The sequence below is a fragment of the Thunnus maccoyii genome, chromosome 8 (genome assembly GCF_910596095.1).
Source record: "Thunnus maccoyii chromosome 8, fThuMac1.1, whole genome shotgun sequence".
NCBI lineage: Eukaryota > Metazoa > Chordata > Actinopteri > Scombriformes > Scombridae > Thunnus > Thunnus maccoyii.
Window position 1 is genome coordinate 21,063,395 of NC_056540.1, and position 24,977 is coordinate 21,088,371.

The 24,977-nt window shown below is 40.7% G+C and overlaps 1 protein-coding gene and 1 long non-coding RNA gene across 2 annotated transcripts in view; both read right to left on the minus strand.

Moving 5' to 3' along the window:
• Positions 1–1,500, minus strand: part of drp2 (dystrophin related protein 2) — a 100,083-nt gene extending 98,583 nt beyond the window's left edge. The window contains exon 1 of the mRNA XM_042419487.1: positions 908–1,500. Coding sequence (XP_042275421.1) covers positions 908–938 — 31 coding nt within the window. The 5' untranslated portion in view covers positions 939–1,500. The remainder of the gene's footprint in view (positions 1–907) is intronic.
• A 17,943-nt stretch (positions 1,501–19,443) lies between these two features.
• The window catches only part of LOC121902229, a 28,771-nt gene continuing 23,237 nt past the window's right edge, over positions 19,444–24,977 (minus strand). Inside the window, exon 3 of the long non-coding RNA XR_006097500.1 lies at positions 19,444–19,562. This is a non-coding gene — a long non-coding RNA (uncharacterized LOC121902229). The remainder of the gene's footprint in view (positions 19,563–24,977) is intronic.

The following is a 24,977-nucleotide window of genomic DNA, read 5'->3' on the forward strand; positions in this document are numbered from 1 at the left end:
GGAAAGAATAAATGCTCAAACAGGTGTCAGATGTCAGGCTGGTAGGGACTAAAAAATATAATGTAATGGAACATTTCAACAAATGTCATATGAGAGCCCCGTGGTAGCAAATTGTAGCAAATCAAGTTGTTTTTTGTGTGTGTGCTTTTTTTCACACGCAGATGGATGTTCAATCTCACTAATGAAGAAAAATAGATTATAGCTCAATCCTTTCTGTCCAATTAGTGCCAACGAATGATGTTCAGTGTATGCTGCTGAGTAAAAATAATATGTTGACCGTTATAAAATATGATGATAATGTGACAGACAGTGGTGGAAGAAGTATTCAAATCATTTCTGCAAATAAAAATGTGACAGTATGCAGACAGGGCCCCTTTTAAGAATGTCATATTATTATAGGCCTATATATTATATAATTGGACTATTATTACTGGTGCATGAACATGTAAGCAGCATTTTATTCTTGTAGTTGATAAGGAGATAACATTTTATAATCAGGTTGGTAATTAATAAAGAACTGTAAAGAGTATCAGTTTTTTGTAAGTTAAATCTCAATCTGCATGTTAACTAGTTATTACATTACACAACATTAGCATTTGGAGTGGCTGCACTGGGAGTGAGCTCCTGATTACATCTCAAACTTGGACCCAAAAAAGTGGAACATTTTGCAAATTAACACTAAAAAATCTTCAGAAAGGACTCTATAGAAGAAGTAATAGCATTGATCAGCAAGAACAGAAGAGAAAACATCATCTTTGGATATATTTTTCAAATGAAAACAACTAGCTAGCTGTCAACTGCTAACTGCTACCTGCTGTTACCAATATTCCAACGGAGATACAGCACTAAAGAAGCTAACAGTTTTGTTTTTTGTTTGTTTGTTTTTTAAAGCAAGAAGAAAACTTACAGGATCCTTGCTGGTAATGTAATCCACGCATGCTGGAGCCTCTGTATGCACCCTGGACTCAAGAAGCAATGGCATATGGCTGGGGGTCACTCATCAGGATGGGGAGATGGTCAGCTCACCCCCCTGCCGACTCTGCTACCAGGCCAGTCCAGGTTTTCAAACATAAACATCAGATTAAATATCAAGTAAGACCATCTATAAATCCATCTCAACATTGAAGGAAATGGTCCTGGCCACATGGATCTTCTGGGGTTCCTAACCGCCCAGATGGCGGCCTTTTCTCCCCGCTGAGGTCGAGAGGAGGTTCCAGGTGCACCAGGTTGGTGCTGAGGGGCTTAAGAGGAGCTTCTACCCTCTGGCCACTGGGATCCTGGATGGGATTGCTACATAGGACTGTCCTCCGAGGCAGTTTATCGTACCACAGAGAATGTCTGTCAAAACCTGCGTCAAGTTCAAAGCAGCGTTTCATCAGCAAAAACACCTGGGCTGTGTTTCATGGAGTGCTTTTTGGACTACTGTTGGTACTCATTGCTGTATTGCCTGTATGTGTCTGTCTGGCCAGAGCAGTCAGCATTGATGGAAAACAAGTGGGACACTGAGTGATTGGGCCTGGGACAAATGCTGGCTCATGGCCAGTTGATGCTCCTACAGTGATTTTTCATCATAACTTACTGGGATATTTTGCAATCTATTCCTCTGTCCTGTAGCATGGACCAGAGCGAATCACTGATCCAGTGGACCAGTCATCTGCCACCCCACTTCGGAGAATAGCAGGTCTCTTCGTGCTGATCCTGCTTTCCAGAGATGTTCAGCTAAATCCTGGACCAGTGACACCTGGAGTGCTGCAGAACTTCGATGCTGATTTGTACCCAAGTATGTCTGGGACTCCTCTGGTGCCAGTGACGAATGAGCAGCAACTTTCTGAGCCAGGCTTCTCCCTTAACAGACTAAACTTTGTTAACACCAGGCATGATGGCTCCATGAATAACTTTTCACTACTGGGCTGTGGAAACCTTGATAGGTCCGGTGTCTCTCTCACAAAACCTGCTGCTGACACCACTGCGTGTCAAAACCTTGCAGTGAGGAGGCAGAGGTTATTCAAAACCTTCCAAACTGTCAATCATGCAAAAAGGCCTAAACGCACTGGAAGCATCTGACGCGCGCGTTTTGAAGTACACCGATTGTTTTTAAAGGCCGAACACGCACTAGAAGTGTCATGACGCACATCATACTGCCTTGACACGTCTAGTATGACCTTGTTTCGATTTTTGGATTGTCAAATGAGGACCCAGCGACCAAAACTGTTTTCTCTGCAGCCAAAAAAGAGAGATAGCGCAAGCCAGCTGAGCATGGGCAAGCGACAGAGAGAGAGAGACAGTGCGGCGTTGGTCGAGCAAGGAGAGCAAGCGGTGGTAAGAACAAAACCTCTGAATGAGAGAAATAAAACGTTTTATTCTGATTATTTCACGGCAGTTACGTTTTAACGCACAAATAAATAACCATCAAACAGTCAACAGATGATTTACTGTGGACACAGACGCTCTTAGTTTCAGATTAATTTTCCTCCTCTGCATTTCTCCTTTTCATTCATTTATTACATCCAACTAGTGCAGCGATTAATACAAAGAACAAGATGACAAACCTGTGTTGGAATTTCAAATCTGATGCCTGCAGTGCGCCATAGGAGCATCAATTGACAGTCAATTGTCAATTATCGCTTTTAAAGCGTTTGGGCCTAAAGTCTAATGGGACCAGAAGCTGAAACCAAAGTGGCTATTTGGTGGACATTTTAACATCAGAAGCATTACTGCAAAGAGCAATCAGCTGACTCATCTTGTGTCTGACTCAAATCTGGACTTTCTCTGTCTGACTGAAACATGGTTGAAACAAACAATTCCTGCGAATGTGTTCACAGTACCCGGATAACAATGTTTCAGAAGAGACAGACCAGATGGAAGAGGAGGAGGGGTGCTTTTTTATGTGAGAGACAACATCAAATGTGAACGTGTGGTTTATAATGCAGGTAACACGCTAGTATATGTTGGGATAAAAATAATGTTATCCCAACAAATGTCTTTTAACATCACAGGTGTCTATAGGCCCCCTTCTGCAGATGACACTTTCTATGATCAACTCACAGAATGTGACAGAATGTGTGAGAAAATTGACTAAAAGTAGATTTAAGACCACGGCAACTAAGACAATGATCCTTCAATGCATACCCAGAGCTAAGCAAGAAGAATTTACCAATGAAATTAATAGCTTGAACTGGGATGATGTACTGTCCTCTGATGATCTGGACTATGGGTATGATACTTTTACTCACAGAATTAACTCTGTAAGGGAAAGATTTAATGTGAGGATACAGATAAAATCTAAAAATAAAAACAATTTACCATGGTTTAATGAAAATTTGTGGAAATTAATGAAATTTATAAAGGTTTAAGGAACAAAGTTATCCAAGAGCTAAGAGAAGCTAAATCTCGCTTTTATCTCAATAATTTGAATGAGGCAAAAAGCAACAGTAAATTGATCTGGAAAAACATCGATAATCTCACAAGGAGGGACCCAAAATTTTTGGGAGATTTTAAACTCAAAGTACAGGGAAAGTTAATTGAAGATCATCTTACTGTTGCTTCTGTCTTTAATAATTTTTTCTTGAGTCTGTATATGAGTTAGGAAAAAAATTTACAAAAAGGAAACTGGATGTTGTTCCTATAGATGCTACAGGTCAGGTTTTCGAGCTGGTAGAAACTAATGAGTTACAAGTAAACAAAATCATCAGCTCCTTAAAAAGCTCCAAAAGTAGAGATGCTATCCAATTTGACATCATGTTTGTCAAATCACACAAAGATATTTTAACCCCCACTATTGCTCATTTAATTAACTTGTCTTTTAAACACAGCTCCTTTCCTGATGACTGGAAATGTGCCATTGTCACGCCTATTTTAAAATCTGGAGACTGCCTTGAAGCCAGTAACTACACTGCCAGTACTCTCAAAGGTTGCTGAGAAAGTTGTCATTAAACAACTGACAGAATTTCTTAATACAAGCAATTTTGGTCTACATTGTATGCAATTTGGCTTTAGAGCAAATCATTACACTGAAACTGCTACCTTGCACTTATCAGAGCAAATTAAATCAAGACTTGACTAAGGAGTAGTTGGTGCTGTATTTTTAGATCTGTATAAAGCATTCGACACAGTCAATCATGATGATCTAATATCGAAACTCTCTAAATTTAACTTCTAGTAGGAGACAATGTGTTAAAGTTGGTGACACACTGTCCAGTAACATGAAGTGCACAATGGGTGTTTCACAAGGGTCAGTGTTAGGTCCCCTATTATTTAGCCTATATATTAATGATCTCCCTCAACAGCGTCATGATGTAGAACTACAAATGTATGCAGATGACACTGTTGTGTACACACATGCAAAAACAGCTAAGTTAGCTGCTGCTAAGCTAACAATCACATTCGAGAGGATCACACATTGGCTTGATCAATCATATCTGAGTCTAAATGTAAACAAGACAAAGAGTATGTTTTTCTCTAAGACTATGGTACAACCTCCTAATGCTGATATTTTCATAAAAGGTGAAAAAATTGAGATAATTATTTGTGTCTAGTTTATAAAATTTTTAATGGTTTGGCCCCTCCTCCACTATGTGAGTTTGTGTACACATGCTCAGTAAGTTTTATTAGATTAGATTAGAATATCCTCTATACAAGATTGTACCATACCATTTTGTCACACTGCATTTGGGCAGTCAGCTTTCTCTGTGAAAGCCACAACTCAGTGGAATTTTACTGTTTGTTGTGCTGTTGTATGTTTTTTGTCGGGGACTACAGATGCAAATTAGCTTCAGGCTAACTCTGGTGCAGTGCATCCCCTATGTTTCAAACTGCACACTGTCCCATTCAATAAATAAATAAATCAATCTATTATGTAAAGTTGTCAAATAAATAACAGTGGGGTGTCTGGTGGCTTAAGGTTTTAAGCCACTGGCCGTGTTATTACAATATTTTTTCATAAATAAACTTAGTGGAGTAAAGAGTGCAATATTTTCAACTATAATATACTGAAGTTAAAGTGTGAAGTAACATGAAGTCAACAAAGTCTGATAGAGTAAGAAACATAAACAGGTTGTAAACAAGCCAATAAAGTCAGGTTATCTAAACTGCTTAATGTGGAAGTAAAACCAAAAGTAAGGGTACCTGAAAGGTCGTTAAAATCCCTCACTGCACATACACCTAAGTATGGTAGGTTAAAGTTAAAACCAGAAGTACTTCTGTGAACTGCGACAAAGGACAACTTAGGGAATAATTTCATGGCAAACACCTTGGTTTCTCCTTCCAAATAAGTTTGGTAAAAGGCCCCTTTACACTGCGATGTTGGGCTGTCCCAGACAAATGTTGATAAAATCAAAAACAGTGGTTGCACTGTGAGACTAGTCCACCAAGGCTTACATACAAAGTCAACGGGAGGACGCAAATTCACCCAGGGTGGCGCAAACTGATGCAAAGACACATCCGCGTGACTTGTAATTGTTTCAACCTGAGCGAAAAATTGCACGTATCCCAGAGCTTTATGAATCTACTTGATTGAAGATGTACAGAGACGAGAGGAAAAAGGAGACAGACTGGAAGGCAATAACCAAAATAACTGATGAGTTCTGAGTTCAGCGAGAAGCTGAGCTGAACACAAACACACAGGCAGACTCGAATAGACACATACTGTAGGCATCTGTTGCTAGCTTACAGCTAATGCACAGTTGGTATTTTGGCTGTTTGGGACAAATAAACACAAACAGTCCAGCAGTCAGAAACATGCAGATGGGGCGAGGTGCAAACACACTTCGCTTTCTGTCTGAACACACCTTGCCAGTGTCAGAAATGTAAGACCCAAATCTCACAATGTGACTGTTGCCACAACCCGCTTTAACAAACCAACCGATCAGAATACAACATGAAATGATACAGAATACACTGACAAGCTAGTATAATGCTGCTAAAAAAAATCTCAAACTCACTTTTCAAAATATCTGTGAAGATTCTTATCAAGGTCATGGTATATCCAGAAATCAACATATCAGGTTGCCTTCTTTTTCTTTCCCACTACTGGGTCCACACTCTTTTCTTTTGATGTTTTTTCGATGCATAGAGATGCCAGCATTATTGTTCTGCTACATTTGTAAACATGAGAGCAGCGCAGATGGATAAAATAAGTTGATGACGTGTCTATGCTTGAATCTGTTTTTACACTAAAGTGCTACGTTTCAACATCTGACATGCCATAAAATTGATATTGTACACTCTGATCTGACTGATTGAGACCAAGACTTTATTAGACCCATATCGCACAATGTGACATGCAGTGAACCTGTGAAATTGTTGTTATTGCACAGTCTATATACTGTATGTTTGTTTAAAACATAAGTTTACTGCTTGTGGTTCTTGCTCAGACTTTTTGTTAGCGATGTCATTGTGTTCCCACATCTCAGCAACTAACTTGCTGAGTATAATTTCATCATAACCAATAAGAGTGATGACTTAAACTATGAAAAAAAGATCAAAGTTGTAATAAATAATTGAATAAATGCTTGAATTATCCTTTAAAAACAGTAAAAATAGTACAAAATTTACTTGTTACTTTGTACCAATTGTAATACATAATTCAGCAAATACTTCATACTTGAATCTGACAATTTAATAATTATATATGAAACATTTCAAATAGTTGCTTTCTGGTAATGATAAATAGAGACTCAAAGAATCACTGGTGAGCTCACTGTATCCTGAGATTGCCCAGATGGCCCAAGCAGCACAGGGGTGCCAGCTTTCATCTAGACCTCCCACCAGTATGAAGCACACAGGTGTGACAAAGACACATCTGATCTACAGCCTGACAGTGACGAGCCAATGACTTGTAAAAATGTCTGTATACATTTGCTGCTCTTCTCTGAGTAGCACACTTTGCCCTCTTAGTGCCAACTCATCATGAAGTTAGAACACACACACACACACACACACACACACACAGTGCATTGGGATTGACACTGACAAGAACTCATGAAATAATTATGGTTCGATTCCCAGCCAAACCTAGACAGGGAACTCATACGGGACGTGGCATCCGCCCAGGTAGTTTCTTATTTATCCATTCCGGCTTATTATGTAATATACAACACTGCAAACAGATTCTGTTAGGAGTTTGATCAAGTTTTTCCACATGAACATATAAGTTTGATTTCTGGTGTCAAGGTTTGACGTCACTAATGCTTGCTCTGATTTCTCCTGTTGCTACCATTAAAGAAGACAAGGTGTTGCTGAGGGAAGAGGAATGAAAGTTTGATGACTTTGATTAGTAGCTCTTATGGTGCAAAAACCACAGGCGCTGCTCGCTGTATAGAGCTTTCATTTAAACGCCAAGCCATTGCATCAGTGTGTTTCTGCCACCAGTAACAACTAAAGCAGATAACCTATAATCAATGAACAAATGGCTTATTTTCACAGCAGATTATGTTGTTAATACTGGCATATTTCACACGTTTTCAGCTTAATTTGCCTCATGAATATTTGAAGTGCCATACATTCTGCATCCACAGATGATGGAAGAAAGACTTAAAGCTTGCTGTGTCTTTTCTGTGCTCCAGTGAGGATGGAGCCCCTGTGGAAAGCAAGTCTTTAATCAAGTGTCTAACCAGACTCATAAACCATCCTGAAAAAGCCTCCTTTAGGCACCTTGCTGGGTAAACATTACCATCACTCTGTCATGATCCTGAATTAAGATATTACCACATGCATTTAATTAACATTTGTATTAAGGCCCACAACAATATTTCATCTTGATTAAATAAATATTGAGCGACACCTCCATGACAAATGATGTGTCCATTTTTTTTTTTTTTTTTTTGGGGGGGGGGGGGGGGGGGGTGTTCTGTGAGGAGTAAAAAACTGGATTAAATGGAAGGGATTTTCAAAAGCAGAAAACAGCACATGGAAGGTTTTTGTGAAGCACCAAAATAGCAAACCCCCATCAAAGCAAGTCCTCTCTCCTCTCCCTGAAAAATCGAGGCAATGGCATTGCTTTAGATGTGAGCATTGTCCTCAATGGTACATCGAGCTCTTCTATGCCAGCCATCAGTGAGCGAGAATTGAAGAGAGAGCTGGTACATGGTGACATGTTTAAAAGATTGTCCTGCGGGAGACAGGTATGAGCCATGAAAAAGAAAGAGAGTGATGTACTGTGACTATTGGCTTGGAAACTTTAATGAATCAAGCCTTAACCTTTCCAGGAACTGTCACTATGATGCATTTAAACACAAAATGTATTACCTTAGTGTTCTTTTTGCTAAAATAATTATGAAAGAAAAGATAGCCTGTGATGATAGGATCACAACTTTGAAGCTACAACAGTTTCCCGCCTGAAGCTAGCCGATATATACAGTCTCTCTAGTGACAGAGCATGGGAGCAAGGGAGTGAGAAGTGACTGAGGGAGAAAGGCTTTGAAGATCACAGTGCTGCCATGCAGTGTGGTGTTTGGTGCCCCATCAACAGCCAATAAAAAGACGTTGTCTTTTTCCAGTAATCTGCACTACTTCCTTTTTTCCTCTCCCTTGTTACCCGCCTGCTCTTCCACTCGATCCCAGAGAAGGTGGGAGATGTTAAGGACAATGGCAAGAGAGTGGGTAGTGTTTTCCCATGTCTCTTTTATTCCCATTAGCTTTGAGTTGTCGCAAACTACCTGCGTAGCTGTTTACTACACATAAAAAAAAGATTAATAGCACAGAGTAGTACAGAGACAATGAGTGACAGGGAAAAAGTGTGGCGACGAGGGATGCAGGGAGAATCAATGATAACGGGGAGAGGAAAACAACGAGGAGTCGATGTCAATGAAAGACGAGGATCTGAGCGGGAAAGAGCTTAGCAGTACTCAACAAGGCCAAGCCCCACTGGAGGATGCACATTTTCTGTAGAAACAAATCAACATTTCCAAGAAAATGACTCACTTAGACAAAGACTTCAGGGTAGGATGTGGGGTAGATGAGGAGGGGGGAGAGTGGAAAAAGAAAAACAAGGATATGAGAAAGAAGGAGAGTGAGAGGACTAGGAGAAAATTAAGCCAAGAAAGACATAAGCAACATGTTATTGGAGAAACCACTGTTGCAACGTCAGAGAGACAGGAGCTTTTTTTGGGCTCACCACAAACCACCTTGCACTGGTGACAGGAAGATCCAGTGTCTTCAACTGTATGTCACACCCACTAATGCTCCACACCACACCAGGATGTGTCTCAAAGTGGCTGTGAAGTAGTGCTATATTGAAGCATATTGTCGTCATAGTGACGCCTGTGCCATCTCCTTTTTCTCTGTTTTTAAGACCTTGTTGTACTATACCTGCCTATTAGTTATCCTCAGTAAATGCTCCTAATCTCTGGATCACCTGACATCCTTTGTGATCAGCCACATCCCTCCACAGCTGCTCTTCATTACTCATTAGTCTTATTGCTGCTAGTCACGTTTGCCTTCTGTCCAGTAAATCGCACTAATTCACAGGTCAATTTATAGGTAGTAAAAAAATATTGAGCAGAGCAATTATAGACTGTAAACAGTCTATGAGAGCAGTGCCTGAGTTTGTTGCCAGATAATAGCATATCACTAGCATAACAGCTCTCTATTTTCAGAGACAGATGATGCATCAAGACAATACTGTTTCTATTGGCCAACCTTGCAAATTTATAGATGAAAGTCGAACTAAGGTGTACTCTGACCTCCGTCAGATTTTGCAGCCTTGACCTTTGACTGCAAAACCTGTACAACACATGTCCAACTGGATTCTGGCAAAAGTTAGGACAGGAAAAATGTTATTGTAGAGAAGAATGGTTGAAAAGTTGATTTTATGCATCTCTGACTTCCCATCATTATGTAACTCTACTGTCAGATCCTGCAGGGATTTGAGTAAAAAAAAATCTTAATCATGGCAGAATCAGAAGTCTCTGGTGAGACTTGAACCAGGAACATTGCTGCTAACCGTCATTCATATTAGTTTCAGATAAAACTTTAAATACGTTTTTTTACAGAAGGAGGGCTGTGGATTCCATCACTTACATTGAAAATGCATTAGGAAGGGATTTTTAATATCCAGTATGAACAGAGGGAATGATTACAGTAAGAAAAATCTCTTTCAAAATTAATTTCTGCACCTGACTATTGCTTTAAGACAGACTTGAAAAATTGTGAACCAATCCTTTAATGCCGGCACCTATTCTTGATTTCCATCTCTGCTGTTGTGGTTTCCTGCCTTTACCCTCAGGACTTGTTTACCTATGCTGACCAACCTTCAAGTAAAGCCTGTTTGTACTAAATCTGCCTCGTCTCAGGAGTCTGCTTTTGGGTCCCAGTTCATTAAATGTAACAACTGTAAAATCTAATTCATCTGAGCAGCCAGGCTATGTTTCCAAACCTACATAAAAATTTCAGATGTTAAAGGAAAGCAAAACAGTTTCACAGCAGCACTCAAGAGACCATACAGCAGCAGACTGCAAGCTAAATACATCTCTCTCCCCTGGTAGTTATGTGTGTGTGTTGGCTGGCAGGCTGGTTAAGACATTGGCCGTCACTGGGGTTTCTGGTCACGCTATTCTGCCTGGCATTATTACACCACCCATCACTCAGGCCCACTGTGTACATTATTCATGCCCCCCGAGGAGTTCGTCAGAGGCTGTGACCGCAGGTGCTGTGACAGCGCTCTCAATCACAGGCGCCCACGCCGTCTGCTCATCCGACCCCACCGTGACATGGCAACCCATAGTCCAACTCAGTTCAGCTGTGGAATCAGACTCTGAGCTGGGAGTAGTTGACCAGCATCCATTCACAAGTTAATCCAAACATAAAGTAATCTGGAGAATACCTTCACTGAAAACACTGTTCTCGATGAAAGCCTGCGGGTCTAAGGCGTCCGTCACACAAATAACGATCCGCGCCACACATATCAGCTCACGCCTGTCAACTTCGGCACACTCCTGGGTAACAGATAGCCGGGGGATTTTATTAACTTGTTTGTTCAATTTCACAGAGCCACATAACTCCTATTGCCATCACACACGCGAACACAGAACTTTTCAAAGCAGCCTGTGAGCCAGGATGTGTGTTTCCACTCTGCTGCTCAGATGTGTCCTGTCATCCTTCATGGCAACGAGTCAGTTCTAGTAGCACATCTTTCTGCTGACAAAGTGAGGAGAGGCCTGCAAGGCTATTTACCTAATATTACTGCAATTGATAGATACATTTACATGTGATGTTTCAGAGCCGCCTGGAGCCACTGTTCAATCAGACATTAGACGGACTCAAGGTGAGCTGTCATCCACCAAATGCAGCATTATTTATGACTCTGCCTCTCTGATAATTTGGGTAAGGTCTCCCACATCAGAGCCATTTCTCCGCAGCGTGATACCGCTCAGATCCTTGACTCATTACTTCAGAGGATGGTGGACCCTGAGCTGCTTACAGAACTCTGCAGACAAAGCTATGCCCTCTGTAATTATTCTTTTATGCCACCCGAGTTCTTTAAAGCACAAATAATGCAGTTTTGGTATAACACCATTTTATCTCATGCATTTTAAGTGGATAAGCCGGATGACAGACCAGCTAGGTAATGGAAGCTTGCTTGGTCATTTTTCTTGGTGTTCTCATCTGAAAATTATAGTATTACTTTGCACCAGCCTAGCTGTAAGATACTACACTGCAACTCAAATAATCAAGTCAGCAGTGGATAATCTGTGTGTAAATAATGAGAAATTCTACTTTGGCACTACTGGTATTGCAATGACAGAGTAAGGAGCGAGGACTGAGAGAGAAGCTGTAAAAATATTCATCAGTTTGAAGAGAAAATCTGGAGCAAATTCATTTGTGATGAGGAAAAACACGTGTATATTTTGAAGAGATACAGAGTTTTGGCATAACCTTGGGTTGTATAGCTTCCTGGGCATGATTTAAGTTCAAATGTTGTCCACAATATTGCCCGTAAGACCATTTATGAATTTTTGCTAAATGAAAAGGGATTTATTCATGCTTTATTACACCTTTCATTTTACAAGCTTGCTGCCTGAGCTGAAATGTTAAAGACTAAGTACACAGAGGAAAGAGTAAACTGACACATCAACAACAAAAACTGCAAAAGAACTTATTTTTACATTGGTATATTGGCAGAATTCCCCTTGTTCCTGTTTGTTTCTGTGCTGAAAATGTGATTGTGTGGACTGTGTGGCCATTGTAATGATAATAAACAGAATAGAAAGGATGTAATCCCTCTTTCCCATTGACAACTGATAAAGACGAGTGTAAAGAGTTGGCGTAACATCATGGCCAGGAAGCAAAAGAATGCGAGGTTCTGCTAGAGTTCAGCCTATTTTTAAACCTCTCCGGGTATGCAGTATTAGTAAATGTTCAAAATGGGAACCACAGCACTGCACGCATGGCAGTGGTTTAATTCCCAGCATAGTCTGCATGCATGACCTTTGCATGTGCTCCTCATCTTGGCACAGGTTTCCTCTGTTTTTCCTAGTTAAGTTCAGACGATGTAAATTACAGGTACATTAAGAAGACGCCACCTGCAAGTGTTTGCTTGACTTAAGATGAAGGAATAGCTTTGGACTAACAGAAAGAAAATGAGTTAAATATATATACAGAGGAGCTATGCCTTAGAAATACAAAATATCACAAATACGTCCTGTCTCCTTGTTGTTAAACTCCAGCTAAAAACATCAGACTTGCCCTCATCACCTAATATAAATGCCCTTCTCCAGCAAAGGCTATGGAGTAATGAATGTGTTGACTTCTGCAGAGCGCTCTTAGTGTCTGCCTCTACCACTATAAGCAGGGATTAACTTCTTCCTAATGAAGGGCAATTCAGTGGTGGTATTAGGACCAATGGGTACCAATGAAATGTCCCTCACTCTCACAATTACTGTGCTCCAGTATTAGCTCTAAAGGTGTTAAGCCTTGTGGAAATGTCTACAGAATAATAAATGAGGGCTGATGTACAGCATACTCACAGTGTTCACACAAACATATGCAACCATCCATACCAACACTAACAGACCTATAACCTGAAATTTATAGAGGTTCAAAAAACTGCACATAGGTGCACATATAAAAACACAAACACACACAAAAGATCAATGACTTTTCCCTCTGAGCCCCTGTTTCATAGCTCCACTAATGGCTCATAACACATCCGAGTGACAGCATCACACACACACACTGCAGCTACACTGCTGCAGTCACCTCCACTCTATTTCACACAGCACACATGATAATGGTCTCGCCTGCGTGAAAGGCAGGGCACAATGTGTGATGCTTCCCCATCACCTACATGCGTAAATGATGAGGGAGTATAATTCATTCTTGTCAGAGTAGCGATAACAGTGATAGGTCTTGCCACATCAGCTTGCATTTACCTACGAGCTGTACCTTTGCCTCACAGAGACGCAAACATGCTTCGGTGAGGTTGTTCATTATACAACCCTCCTAGAAATTAAGTTTATATACCACCTATTTGCAAAGGCAAATATGTTTTGAAAGAAATATATTGCCAGCCAGATTCATTTTTCTATCAACATGATGAGGAAACATTGTTAATTAACGTATCTGCCAAGCTGCAAAATGTTGATACTGAACATATAGGAAGGAAAATTCACTGACAACACATTTCATTTTTTTACTACAATATCCACTCTCGCAGTACAAAATCTGTAGCAAATTAATGATGCACCCTTTTTTATAGTTATAGGCTCTCACAGCACTTGGTAAGGGTTGGGGAAAGCTCTTGGTCTCATTTAAACATTAAAAAATTCAAATGTGACTTTAAGCATGAGACAGAAGGAGTTATGTTTAACATTAAAAGGATATGGCTGGCGATTTTCCATATTTTTTTACTGTCAACAAATCTGTGCAGAGCCAAACCAACAATAAATTGGTCATACTTGTAATTTAATTACTGTGTGTGCACCCAAAGCCTGACATATCTTATTCCTCTGTGCCGTATAGCCATACCGTTGTACTGAGTGACATGTTTCTTTGTCACAAAGAGTTTTGGGCACGCCAGCTTGTTGTCCTACATATCGCAACCTCTTGACTTTGTACTAAATTTCTTTAAGAAATGAACAATGTAGTACAAAGTCAAGAGGTTGTGATATGTAGCACAACAAGCTAGCGAAGCTCTGTAAACAGAATTACATTCTCTCTGCATGCTCAGTGGCGTCAGCCTTACATAGAACTACTCTCTGGAGACTGAAAACTTGATCACTAATCTTTGGAGTGTTTCTAAACAGACTACCAGGCCCAAATCTCTTCTGGGCAAAGGAACATATGATCCAGTGCAACGATGTGACTCATGGACATGTTTTTAGTAGTTTTTGGACAACAGCAGAGGTTTACAGGACAGAGGAATAAGATATATCAGTCTTTGGATATATGTACAATACTTGTAAGTAGGATGAGGTCTTTACTGGTTTGGCTCTGGACATGAGATTTGTTGATAATAAGAATAATATAGAAAATCACCAGCCATATCATTTAACCAAAACCACAGTCTTTCCCTAATTTTGACCAAAGTGCTTTTGTTGCCTAAACCTAACCACACCCATGACTCAGGATGTGAACCCAACTGCACTTTGTACAGCCTCCATCAACCCTGACCACATCCCTGTGAATCAGTGAGGTACATGTATGTAGTGCTTCTTCAACTAGAACATAATCCAGCCAGCAGTAATGTTTCTGTTCAAAGCATGACTGACACAACAACTTAGTAGTACATACATGTAATTTCTAGGAGACAAGGTTTGCTTTAAAGCAACCCTTTCAGATCAGAGATGAAACAACTCTACCTGCCTCATCTGCTTGAAAACGCTGATGTTATTACTTATTTCAGTGCGCTGTTCCCACACAAGAATGGTACTTATGCATAAATGATAATCACATTTCCTCACTGTGGCCCTTGGTGACAATTCTGTGACATCCACTGTACTTATGTATAAATCATGTCCACATCTATTTAAGTGTTACTCGCCAGCCCACATTATGGCCTCATGTTCTACATTTTTACATAAATCTCTGTGTTTGACTGCAATGCATAGCATTACACAGTTTGTGTAATGGCAATGCAAAATGACATTCATTTAATATTTGTGTGCAATTTTTTAATCAATCATGTATGCATCATGGCTTTTATATAAGATAATAGAAACCATTTTTCATATCAAATCATGGCTGTTACTTCAAGTAAGGCTGAAGTGATAATATTGTAATTTAGGAGTTAACTGACAAAGCAGCATGTGATTCCTCGGGACATCCATCATACATGAGGCAGATGAATTTTTAATTTCTTCCACTTTCATGGAAATATGAAAAGGTTTATTTTTGTAAATATTGCACTTACAGAATGACAAAAAAACTGTCTTTCCCTTCGGCTTTCACTGAAACAATTTGCTGTACCAGGGAGATAGCACACATAACATCAGCATTTATGGTCATCTGTCTACTGAGGTGAGAGTGTGTACTCTGAGCTAATTGGCCTCAGCCTTTAATCTAACCCATGCGCTCCTAATCACACTGCCCTGTAATAACAATATCAGAAATCAAATTAATGGTGAGAACAGGTCTTGCTGTGGGCAGGCAGGGTAACTGAGGGGAAATATCCTCAGACCGAGAAGAAATGTAATTTGAATGGGGAACGGAGGAGAGGGGAAATGTTCTGAGGGGTAACTGGAGCAAGCATCTGTCTCCAACGAAGGAAATGTCAGGTCCTGTTAATCTTATCTGAATGGCTGCCTGCTGACGTGGATTTAATTTTACACAAGTGCACGCCTGCAAACTTGCGTGAGTGCACACCAGACAGACTGTACACACATACATATACATATGGACACATATGCAAAGCACCATCACCCCTCACACCAGCATCCTCCATCACACCACTGACCCACACCTCACCACTCAGCCCCCCCATATGCTCACATAAATTCTTATTTCCTCAAAAGGAAACACTAAGATGCAGCAAACATAAACAACACACCCTCACCTCCCACATATTCCCACATGGGTGTTACGAGGAACCCATTTACCCATCTACAGTTCAATAAAACACACAACCACGTACACACACATCAGAAGAACAAATAGTAAAGCTGATTCCACATAGAAGCTATATCTCTGTTCCTTCATTCCCCGAGCATTCCCCATCATTCTCGGAGGCGACAGGCAAAGAGAGTGAGTGAGAGATACATGCTAAGTGAAATGGGAAATAAAGGAGTGAAGAGGAGGAGGAGGAGGAGGAGTGGGAGATGTGACAGAGAAAAGGGAGACCAGTGAGAAGCGGATGAAGATAGGGGATTGCCATGTTTGCTCATCCTCAGGCCTCCACACCAGGAGCCAGGCCAGACAACACATGCATGGCAGCCTTTTGCTCATTGCAGCACACAAAACACGGAACAACAAGGGAGGAATCGAGAACAAAAAACGAGACAGGGAGGAAGGAGATTCAAATGAAACAGGAGATAAGAAGATCAAACTGTGACAAGGGAGTATAGCAGTAGAGTGAGGGGAATGCGAAGAGGGAGCAAGAAAACGTGATGTGTAACACGATGCTCTGCGGTGGGTCTTTGACACTATGACACACTCAGGGACATTCAGGGTGGGCAAGCAGGCTAAGCTGTCATGAACAAAGATTAGTGGAGAGCAACAAGAACAGTGAGTGATGTTAACACTGTGCTGTGCAGTTGCTTCCCTGGTTCATCCATGGTCACATGAGGGTTTTAAAAAACCTAAAGCACTAATGTGATGTTATATATTTAGCCACTTTCAGATGCACCAAGTAATCATATGCCTTATGCTTTATTAACACACGGATTATGATATAAAGCAGAAAATTATGCAGCAAAGGTTATATGGTAATACATGGGAATCGGCAGGAACTACGATCCGAGAGCTTTAGAGGGGATAAACCTCAGGGAAACATGTTGATGATTGCAGCTCATGCTACGTTGTTGATTAGCATAGGAATACAGTGGTGTGGGCGCCGCCACATTAGCTCATTGTCGTACACACTTGACTGGGGATGTTCTGTGACACAGGAGTGCAGGGACATGAGGAGAGGCTAATTTCAGCTGTTGAGAAGATGAACACATTGGGGCACAGGTTTATGCTACAGTCGCTGCACTGATTTGTATCAAAAGAATAAAAAGGTTGGACTACACTTGCAGACTGTCAATCATCAGCTCCGACTATGATGCAGCAGTTCACAGATAAGGGAAGAGGAAAAAGGAGAGAGGAAAATCTCCCTCGCTGGCGTGAGTATAGTAAACCCTTCTCAAATGTCTTGGAGCAAGATAACATTTTAACAGGCTGCAACTCCAAAACCAGATCTCTTATGTGCAGCCTTTGAGGCGAGGCAATGTTCCCTTGTGCCACACCAGTTGGATGGCTGAGTGAGCAATGCACAGCGCTAATTTTCACTGCCAACTCTGGGCATGGAGCAGCAGGGTCTACATCCACAGAACTGCTGCAACCTCATTGTGTATCTACACAAGCACCTGCCTTTTTTCTGTCCTACAGCTACCTTTTATGACCTTCTCTAAGCTCCCTCCTTGTTCCCTCTTTTCCCTCTGTGGTACTCTGATGTGAAGACTGGGCTGAAGCTCAGTAATTTGGAGTCAGAGATAAGGGCAGGCGGAGGATATTACTTGTGGGTAGACATTGATTGAATTGGCTCCAGAGGGTCAAACACACCTAAATGACAACTCGGCGGAAACCCAGGACCCATTTATTTATTTCCGAGAAGCCTCAAACGATGGGCCCACAACTATGACTGAGTGTAGGCGGACATGATGATGAAATGCACCATAGCAGAGCTTAAGGGGAAAAGAGGGAGGAAAAACAAAAGGATGCCACGGCTTGCATCTCTCTTGGTGATCATGTGAGCTTAATTTATGTGTGGGAAGGAGACTAAATAAACCTACAGGGGCATCATTTCAGTTAGGTCATTTAAGGGCTTCCTGGAGATAGGAAGCAGACAGAGACAAAACTGGAAAAGCGAGGAAAAAATAGGAGAAAACAAGGGAGTGAGAAAAGAGGCATTACAAGGTTGAGATAAGTTAAAGTAGGTTAAAGTACTGGGTCAGAATTGAAATCTAGTGTCTCATTTTCCATCCAAATTAAGTTTTCCTGTGGCGATGTGGCTAAGGAGACGGGATATTGGGGTCAGTAGGACAGCTCAGTGTTCGGTAGACCATAAACTAAATATGTCTTAAACACACAAGCATGGCTTTTAAGGACATTTTATCCATGCACATATTGAAAGCAGCATACATTTACTTTTTTGGCCACTCAAGGACAGCAGAACAAGCTATAAACACAACAAGGACATATTATCACTTTGTAAAGTTGATATGGCAATCGTGTGAGCAAACAATTGACTATTTACACATCAAGTAAACAGCTGACTTTCCATTTAGCTCTGGTTTGGTCTCCACAAACTCCTGAGGCAAATATCGGACACGTTAAGAATTAAATGCTCCACTATGTTCACCAGCTCATCTCTAACTTTGTCTGTCTGCCGATTGATGCTGGGCAGGTAGCATACAGTGGGTTTATTAGAGCTTTTTTTTTGCTGAAAATAGCTACGTCTGGAAAGAATGATGAGAAGAGATGACTGAATCAAAGCAGTAAGGTTGCGGGCTCTAAAACCAAAACAATGAGCTGAAAGACGCTAAAATGTCGCTGAGTAGAGCTGAGGGGAATGGCAGAGCCAGGTGACAGTTCTCTGTGGGTTTGACACTCCTTTCACATTACACACAGACATTTCAGAATCAGAATCAGCTTTACTAGCATAGTATGTGTACATATACAAGAAATCTGACTGAGATTTCTAGTCCGTTCTAGTCTGTATGAGTACAGCTTTAAGAACTCTTTACATACTGCATGTCCATTAGCTCATCAGTAACTGTAAGTGACTTGTTTGACTGTGGTGTTACTTCCTATGCTCCTCAGCAAAGACAAGATATCATATTGAATCCTCTGCCTTTCTTTGCCTCACTGAGATTGCACTTTGAAATGCAGTTGCTGAGTTTGACACAGTTCAGTAGATGACACCTGGAGCCAGAATCAAACTAGACAACGAGCTTAAAAAAAAACAATAGCTCTGATCAAAGCCCTCGAGATTCCTCCTGAGCCCTCTGGCATTTGTGTGTGTGTGTGTGTGTGTGTGTGTGTTTCAGTGTATTCCATGCTTGGCTGGAGAAAATGCCTCCTTTACATGAAAAATGCACACATGAGCGACCCCAGAAGTAACAAACAAGCACAAATTCCAAAAACAAGACCACATGCATAAGGTCTGTGCCTCCCATCCCCACAAATTCAAAGGCAGGAGTAGTCTGCTTTCATGCTTGATAGTTACCCAGCGGTGAAGACGTGATTGACGTGGCTGCAGGATCGGAGCCTCTCTGGAATCGAGCCAACACTTCTGTGGCTGCCCTGCGCTGGCGGAGGGGGAGGAGGGATGGGGGAGGCCTGGATGTGGAGTAAGAGCGGCAGCAGCAGCAGCAGCAACAGCAGCAGCAGCGGCAGCAGCAACGATTTCCTCACACAGGAGGGGGGACCTACAGTAAAGGGAACAGGGTCAGAGACTCCTCCCCAGTGGACTGAAGGAGATTTGATAAGAGCTTGAAAAAGGCACACCATTTAACAGCTGTCTTTTGGAGTTTAATCCTTTATTGGCGCTGGGCTAAATGCCAAACACTCAGTCCCTCCTCAGCCCCTCCCCTGTTTCTTCAAGCCCAATGACATTCAGACCTGGGAGCAAAACAGTAACAGCAGGGGTTTTAAAACACAGTGACACTGAGCATAAAGTAAAGGTCCAACCTTTGAGAGAGATAGACAGAGCAGGGCAGCGAGGCTCTAACTCAGCAAACCTCTGTGACTCTGGCCTGGTTGTTGGGCTGTTTATTATCAGCAGACAGCACACTCAGGCCTGGAATATAGGACTGCTGAGACACTGGGTGCTGGCCGCTGGGAGGAAACAGGGAGTGAGGCGATGTGGGAGGAATGCCAATGAGTGTCCCCTCTCCTCCCTGAGATTTCATTTGCTGCTCTGGCACAGCGCTGCCCAGCAAAGCAACTCTGTCCCAGCCTCAGATTTGATAGAAATGTTAACAGCAGCTGAAGTCTCTTCTCTGATTCCCAGTGTTAAAACATATATCCACATATCCTGACCATTTACCAACACTAACAACCATATTTACTGTTGAAGTGGTCAAACAAGGCAGTTTGTAGTGAAGACTGTGCACAGACAGGCTTGGAAACAAGGGCTTGTAAGAAATAAAAGTTATTTAGAGAAAGTTTGTTAGCAAACAGGTTGGCTTAGAGGTGTTTCACCTTTCCAATAAATCTAGTGGGGTGCAGTGCAGGGGTTGGCAGAAAAAGAGCACTCCCTAACGGTTCAAAACAGATATAAAAGTTTAATGCAAAGCTGGCAGCAAGGAACCGGCAGAAAGGGAATGAGCTGAACTATTTTCAGAGTAGTAAGTGGCATCCATAATTCACATTATAGTTTTATATGAAGAAATGTAAGATTCCTTCATACTTATTGTCTTCCTCTTCCTGCCTGTAACATTTTGACAGCATCGATGGCTGTGCTGTAGCCACTGTGTGTTTGCGTTGGAAGGTGTATTCATATGTTTGTGTGAATGACAGAATATATCATTGGTTTAATGGCCTCAATATGGTAAATTTTTTTGCGCGACATCCCGCGAGGGTGTCAAAATGAAAGCAAAATGAAACAGCCTGCCAGTTACATTATCAACAACTGCAAGAGATAAAGTGAGAGACAGTTTTCATTTTCAGACCTGACAGTCAGAATCTAGCACAACAGCTATTTCAGACTCTCAATCTAAATAAATTCAATCTTCCTGTTCACAGCTAATAATGAGATGTAATAATATGGAGATATTAATATGATCAAAGGTTGTCATAGATATTCACTTAGTTGCAGCAGGACCACCCATAGGGAAGAAACAGCGTGATGCAAAAGAGACCGAGGATGAGCAATGAAGACATGACGTGGAACAAAATGTTAAATACAGACACATGTGTGCACAAATAAGCTGAGATAGGGTGAAAGAGGGAAAGCTATACTAGGCAGCTGTTCTAAATGTAGCTTTATAATAGTGTTTACCTCAAATGTGCAACTGTTAGAGATTAATGAAATGTTAAAATACTGTATATTATCCCTCAGGGCAGGGTTATAATGCCAGTGGTGGAATGTAACTAAGTACATTTACTCAAGTACTGTCCTTAAGTACAGTTTTAAGGTACTTGTACTTTACTTGAGTACTTTCATTTTATGCTACTTAATGCTTCTACTCCACTACATTTCAAAGGGAAATATTGTACTTCAATGTATGTATCAGTATGTATTTGTGTCTCTTTGTCATGTTTCAGATGTCTATGAGTTGTTTGCAGTTCCACTAAAGAGACATTTCGCCCCACATGGTTTCAAATAAATAACTGTTTGAGGCCCAAAGAGGTAGAAATCTCCAGTATTTCACAAAAAAGCAAAGATTAAATAAAAGTTGATAAAAGTAAAAATTGATCCAAATGTATGTAGTAGAACCATGTTTTTTCTATCATCTATCATCTCAAGACCCTTCAGATTTATCTCGTGACCCTTACAAAACAGTTCAAACTACAACTATTAAGAGCAGCTACAACTATTAAATGCTGCTTATGTATTGACTCATCAGTATTAATAATGTAGTTTGTTAAATGTATTTAATATATCAGTCACAGCCTGATTTTCTGTAAAATGAGTGCTTTTACTTTAATACTTCAAGTCAACTTAGCTGATAATGCAGGACTTTTACTTGTAATGAAGTATTTCTACATTGTGGAACTGAAAGAAAATCCTTACAATTGTCAAGAGGACAGAGAAGGCAGAGAGGTTAATGTGAAAATGTCAATAAATGGTTACATTTGCCTACTGAGCCCATGCAAGTACAAATAAAGCACACACACACACAGATCACAGTCTAAAACAATCAGTTCCAAAGACGTCAATGCCAATGCAATGAAACAAACCAATGTTACTTTACATTAGTATGGAACTTGGATTGAAACACAAATGAGAATGTTAAGCCATGACTACAACATAGTCAATAAGAAGTCCCAAATAAATGTCCTCTTTACTGAATTAGACGATAAAACCACAAGAAAATCATTGATCTCACCGCTGGACTGGAGACAGAAAACAATACCAATGCTGCACGAGACGTTTATGTGACGAAAGAAAGTTCAACTCTAGTTTACATTTTGCAGCCTGTAGTATCAAACCAAAGTACATCAATTGCAAAGATTTAATTCCCACAAATATCCACAATCTGAGGCTAAGACGATGACAAAATGATAGAAATGCCAAACATGAAGAAGGCCCAACGCTACATGCTCAGGCTTTGGCGTTAACTGTGAATATGAAATCCAGATTGCCCATTTTAACCACTTGTTTATGACATTTTTGATGTTCTTTAGTCATATTCCTGTGTACCTTTACAGAAAGCAACGTTTTGTTGTTCTATCCCATTCCAAATGCAGATTAAGGTTGTTGCTTGTTGTGTCTTTTTGTGTGACTTATTTAATGAATAAAATAAAGAAATGTGGTGTCAGGTAATCTCTTCATAGTGACGAATCAAAACTCGCTTTAAAATGAGAAGCAAAATGCAAAGAGTCTCCCAAAAAACAGTGTGCAAGAGCTCCACACAGGAACCGTATGATTCATCAAGGTTTATTTTGCTTCTCTTGTCTTGAGGTAATCTTTGATTGAGAGATACTAAATAAGCTATTCCCCTTTGAAGCTCTGTTTCATTAGCTTTTGTCCAGACAATGGATTTTCCTGCAGAGTGATTTTGCTTATCTAGTTCTGTAAGCATTTTAGGATTATTTTGTTAGCATTCAGCCTCTGCAGCTCTGATGAGGTTTTGATAGCCTACGATGTGGGAGTTGTAGCTTTTCAAATGTGTATGGATAAAATTATGAAATGCTCTGATTTTACTGTTGTCCATTGGAGTAACAGATATGTATTTAGGTTAGAATATAGAAAAAATAACAGTGTAATGTTTCAACTATTAAGAAAGAGGAAAAAAAAACCTTTTTCAAAATACTTCAAGCCAGCATAACAAAAGCAAAACAGACATGGGGCAGGACTTGGGCTTTATAGGTGTAAAGAATTTATAAAGTTTTTTTTCCCCCATGGTTGCCAGCTGTGCTAGATCTTTCAGCAGCTATTTACATTTGTGGGTAAAAACCCTAAGAGGCTGACTAGCTTAAATGTGTGCCCTACAAACCTAAATAAGGAGGCTACTGGAGAGATAAACTGTACATCATTGGTCTGTAAAATCACAGAGCATCAGTTTATTAATTCATTTATATGTTTCCAGATGTCCCCTCTCATCCTAGTTTTTAATGTTTGAACTCTACAGAAGTTTTTTGTAATGAAATCTAAATAAAATTGAATTTTCCAGCATGAATGCACTGCATAATAAAAAGGGTCAGAATTAGTTTGTGCTATAGTGTGCAAATGGGACAGGACTGGACTGGGAAAGTTGGACAATGTGCATAAAGGGCTCAAAAAGTCCTGGAGAGCCGGGAGGAAATCCTCAAGCACTTGCCGATTTTACTGTTGGACATTGGGACGGGGCCAGAGAGCCTTTGAGTGTACAGCTATCAGTCACCAACAAGACAACAGCACTGTCAGCTAACTAACAATTGTTATTGGACTTAGTCCACAGTGCTCGACCTATGGTACTGACCCACTAGGATTTCTCCCATTCCAATTAGGATCCTCTTTCACTGATGATTAACATTTTATTTGGAAAAATAAAAAGCCACAAAAGGAGCCAAATTCGCAATGGAGGATATGACATGCAATTGTGACATAATATGTCACAATGGAGACATATTATGCACATTTCCAGCTCTATATCCATAATCTGGGGTTCTACTGGAATATCTGTATGATTTACAGTTCAAAAAAGAGCTTATACTAGCTCCCGATGAAGTCCCTGATTTCAGCCTCTGTCTAAACTGTCTGTCCTGTCTCTTTAAAGCCTCACTCCTGATGAGCCCACTCTGTTCTGAACAGCCAGCTCTTGGAAAATGCCCATCATGAGACTTCCGCTGCTCCCGGGGCCACATCGACAAACCATGCAACAAACTATGGTGTAGGATTTCACTACATTTTCTCGTTCTTTACTCGAAATGTCAACTTCTCATGTTGAAATTGAAATCCGATCCAAAATATGAGAATGGACAGGGCAAACAACACATGGAAAAACATTAGCAACAAAGGCTACAGAACAGACAGCCATTTATGGGCATGCACGACGAGTTGACGTAAGCAGCAAGGTGGAAAAAGTTGTCACAAACAAAACGTTCAGAGCAGGTTGAAGCCCGGAGCATGGAGCATTTCTACAAATGTTAACGTCAAGCTTTGGAACTTTGGCCATGTTTAGCATAGATATCAGACATCATTACAGTATATAAATAAAATAAAAGAAATTCACAAATAGTAAACACAAAAAGTAGCTATTATTTTTTGCAAGTTTCAAAAAGCTAATCCTTTTTTTTCTGTACTACAAAAATCATTTGCTTCAGGGACGTGGGCAAGCCTAATATCATGCCCTTGACAGATATACCCTGACAGACAGCTAGACAAACAAACCTTAAGTGCAGCTCTGTCACTCTTTCAGAGAAGAACAGCACTGACACTAACATGATGTATATTCCTTTTCTGTTTCTTCCTCACTTCCCCCGTGGCCACCCAATGACCCAGAGTGTTTAGCTGCCTAAAACAACAACATTTCAAAAGGGATCCAATCTGTCCAGGCTTTCATGGAGGACACCAGGTTGTCAAAGTGTCTCTCTCTCCAAGGTGGATGAGGGGTACTCATTGCCGCGAGCAATTCTCACGCATGTTCCTGCCAGCTTTCCCCTACCAGGATAGGGGTATGAGAGTTTAGTCATAT